A 3,686-nucleotide genomic window follows, 5' to 3' on the forward strand; every position below is an offset into this window, starting at 1 on the left:
GGGGGGGGTTGGGGAGAGGAGGGTCCTGGGGACAGGGAGGGGGGGATATCAATGATGCACCCTGCCCCATGGGGGGAGGGGCAGCTCTGGGGTTCACGCCCCATGTGGGCCCCCACAGCAGGGTCTCACAAGCTCTCTTCTCTTCTCCCCCCTCCCCAACCCCAAGTACCTGGTATTGATGCTGATCGTCTACATCTTCGAATGTGCCTCCTGCATCACCTCCTACACCCACCGTGACTTTGTGAGTCTGCCACCTGGGCAGGCTAGTGGGTAGACCTGGGGGGACTAGGGATCAGGATGTCTGACTTCTGTCCTGGCTCTGGAAGGGCAGAGGTGCTGGGGGGCGGGGAGGCATGGGTGGAAGTCAGGATGCTTAGGTTGGGGTTGGGGACAGGCTGGGGGATGGGCCCATGACAGTTTCAGCCTGGCCCTGCCCCCATGGGTCCCTCTTGCCCCCCCCAGGTGGTCTCCAATCACAGGATGGTCACCAAGCAGATGCTGACCTTCTACGCGGCCCCCACAGCCCAAGGCCGGGAGCTGACCCGCATGTGGGACCGGATCATGATGGAGGTGAGTCTTCTCTGCCTTGCACCCCACCCCCTGGCAGGCAGGCAGCCAGCCCCCTGCGGCCTCCCTTTGGCTGCTGTGAGCTCATTTCCATGGTGACCCCTCCCCTGCAGTGGGCACCTACTGAAAGGACTTGACCCCTTGCTGGATGCCCAGGGCTGCTGCCTGGCTGGGCTCATTTGCTCTGGGTCCCCTCTTCTCCCCCCCACCCCCATCAGGAGAGCAGGCATGGTCCAGCCAGGGGATGCTACAGATTGCCAGGCATCCAGTTCTCAACTATCAGAAGGCCCAGTTGAAAAGGGATCCTGGCGGCTCCAGTCGGCACCGCTGACTGAGCCATTAAAAGTCCAGTTGGTGGTGCAGTGGGGCTAAGGCAGGCTCCCTGGCTCTGCATGGCTCCCAGAAGCAGTGGCATGTCCCCATCCAGCTCCTATGCATAGGGGCAGCCTGGGGCTCCGCACACTGTCCTGGCTCTGCAACTCCATTGGCCATGGTTCCTGGCCAAAGGGAGCTGTGGGGGCAGTGCCTGTGGATGGGGGAAGTGCACAGTGCCACCTGGCCATGCCTCCACGTAGGAGCCAGGGAGGGGATGTGCTGCTGCTTCTGGGAGTTGCCTGAGGTAAGCGTTGCCTGGAGCCTCCACCCCTGATGCCTTCCTATGCCCCTGCCCCAGCCAAGAGCCCTCACCCTCTCCTGCACCCCTGCCTTAGCCTAGAGCTCTCTCCCATACTCCAAACCTGTTGGCTGCACCCCAAACCCTTCATCCCTGAGCCAGCCCAGTGAAAGTGAGGTGAGGGTGGGGAGAGATGGGGCCTCAGGAGGAGTGGATTGGGATGTTCGGTTTTGTGGGAGGAGAAAGTTGGCAAGCCAGCGGGGTGGGTGGGGGTCTGTTTGTTGCCCACCCTAGGGATGTAAACTTTGGCTAGAAGGGCTAGATTAACCCTTTCTTGTCCCTTTGCAGCAGATGGGGGAGGGGTCCTGATCCTGGGCTGGGGGGTGGTGGCTGTGCTCAGCTTTGCCCCCATGTATTCATGGTGGGCTCTGAAGGTCAGGGCTGTCTGGTGGGGTGGATGGGAGCCTCCCAGAGAAGGGTCTGTGAGGGGACCAGGCACACTGGGCAGGAGGGGGCCGTGGGGAGGGGGGCAGCACTAACAGCCATATTGTCATCTTTTTTCCCTACCTGCCCCCAGCAACAGTGCTGCGGTGCGACAGGCCCCCTGGACTGGGTGAACCATACGTCCACCTTCCGCTCCTTCTACCCTGAGGGGCTGGCGCCATGGCCCTTCCTCTGCTGCAAGCGTGACGCCAACTTTGTTATCCTCAGCCCAGAGGGCTGCCGTGTGGGGCACGTGGATTATATCAACACCAAGGTAAGGAGCGCTCCACAGCCCTGGGCTCTCCCCCCACAGCTCTGCCAGTGCTCCTCAGCCCTGACCCACATTGCCCTGCTAGCCTAGCCCTGGGCTCCCCCAGCTCTGCCAGTGCCCCCTCACTCTCGACCCATAGCCCCTCCTGTTCCTTGGCACCCAACTACTTAGCTCTGCCTTAGTTCTGGCTCCCAGCCCCTCCCCTGACCCCTGTCTGTGCAGGGGTCACAACATCTGTCTCCCTAGGGCTGCTTTGAGCACATTGAGAATGCCGTCAACAGCTACACCTGGGGCATCTCCTGGTTTGGATTCGCCATCCTCATGTTCACGGTGGGTCTGGGCTCCAACTTGGGCTGGTGTGGGTGGGGAGTGGGACTGAGGGATCCTTCCCTGAGGGGGTGGGTGTGGGGGTGTAGTTCTAAATCCTCTTCGGCAGGCAGGACACCAGGCTAGATGGGCAAGGGCAGCTGGGCCACTGGGCTATGTGTGCCGGTAGATATGATCTCAGGGTTTTTCTTTGTTTCCCTGCAGTGCCCAGTGATGCTCTTAGCCATGTACCACTACACCACCCTGTGACACCCCCTGCCCCACACACCCTGCACTGCTGTGGGGCAGGGCCCCTTTGACCCACCTGCAGCATCAGTGAGGGGGGAAGCCAGCCAGTCCCACCTCCAGCCTGTCTCGGAGCTAGGCAGACCAGCCTGGTGACCACCTGCGACTGCCTCAGCCCTGCGCCTGCCACCAGGTGACATCCCCTGTGACATCCAACCTTTTAAAACCTCTATTAAACACCCTGAAAACCCCCCCCTTGGTCTGTGTGATGTGGGGTAGGGTTGTAAATGTCCCCTGGCCTCTAACAGCTGGTGCTGGTGTGTGGTTAACGGGGAGGGGAAGTCCCCTCCTCCAGCAACACAGGGCCCCTGCCCCTTTGGATGGGAACAGCTGCTTGTTCTGCTGTGAGGGAGCGGGGGCGGGGGGGGGGTGCTTTACATCCCCTTCCTGCTTGGCTGCCCTCAGCTGGGCTGTGAATTTTTCAGCAATACCTGAGGCCTCCTTTGCTGCTGGGGTAGCCTCCATCTGCTGTGCCTGCCCCCCCACCCTTAAGGCTGAGAGGGGTGTGTGTGTGTGTGTCTCACACCCCCTAGTGGCAGGCTGGGCAGAGATGCCAGTGTTGTGGGCAGCAAGGTGTCAGGGCTGCTGCCCCCCTGCCTGCCTTGGCCAGATGTGTCCCTTTGCAGGAGAAGGTAGGCCTGGAAGCTCGGTTCCCTTTTCTGCCCCACTACTACTGCCTATTTGCCCCATGTGCTGCTGGGTGTGAGCCAGGAGGGCCTTGACCCCTCCTGGGACGGTGGGATGGGAGCAGCTGAGACCCCTCTGCCAGGGTCCCGTGGGCAGCATCTGAACTGTTCAGCCAGCCGGGATTGTCCCCTGCCTGGGGTGACTCCCCAGCCCCATGGGTTTGGCTGCTATTGGAATAAAGGATGTCAGGGCGATTTAGCTACAAGAAGTGTAGGGGCCCAGGGTTTCCTCTAGCTGCAGGGAAGGGAAAGGAAGCTCAAGCAGCGTGAGACACCTCTAACAGAGGTGGCTGCTGGTTGTGGGGTGATAGCTACAGCCTCCTACTTCTTAGCCAAGTTCTTGGGACACCCCATGATGCTGTGTGACCCCTAGGCATGAGCTGGGGCTCTGGTCTGTTCCCTGTCAGGCTGCAGGGGATCAGTTGCCCAGGGGCTGGAATACACTCCCCCTCTC

General features: G+C 61.2%; 1 protein-coding gene across 1 annotated transcript in view; it reads left to right on the plus strand.

The window, feature by feature from the left end:
- The window catches only part of UPK1A (uroplakin 1A), a 4,323-nt gene extending 1,712 nt beyond the window's left edge, over positions 1-2,611 (plus strand). Inside the window, exons 3-7 of the mRNA XM_075071388.1 lie at positions 167-241; positions 463-570; positions 1,758-1,937; positions 2,181-2,264; positions 2,466-2,611. Coding sequence (XP_074927489.1) covers positions 167-241; positions 463-570; positions 1,758-1,937; positions 2,181-2,264; positions 2,466-2,510 — 492 coding nt within the window. The 3' untranslated portion in view covers positions 2,511-2,611. The remainder of the gene's footprint in view (positions 1-166; positions 242-462; positions 571-1,757; positions 1,938-2,180; positions 2,265-2,465) is intronic.
- Positions 2,612-3,686: the final 1,075 nt, after the last annotated feature.

This window comes from Chelonoidis abingdonii, chromosome 11, assembly GCF_003597395.2.
Source record: "Chelonoidis abingdonii isolate Lonesome George chromosome 11, CheloAbing_2.0, whole genome shotgun sequence".
Lineage (NCBI taxonomy): Eukaryota > Metazoa > Chordata > Testudines > Testudinidae > Chelonoidis > Chelonoidis abingdonii.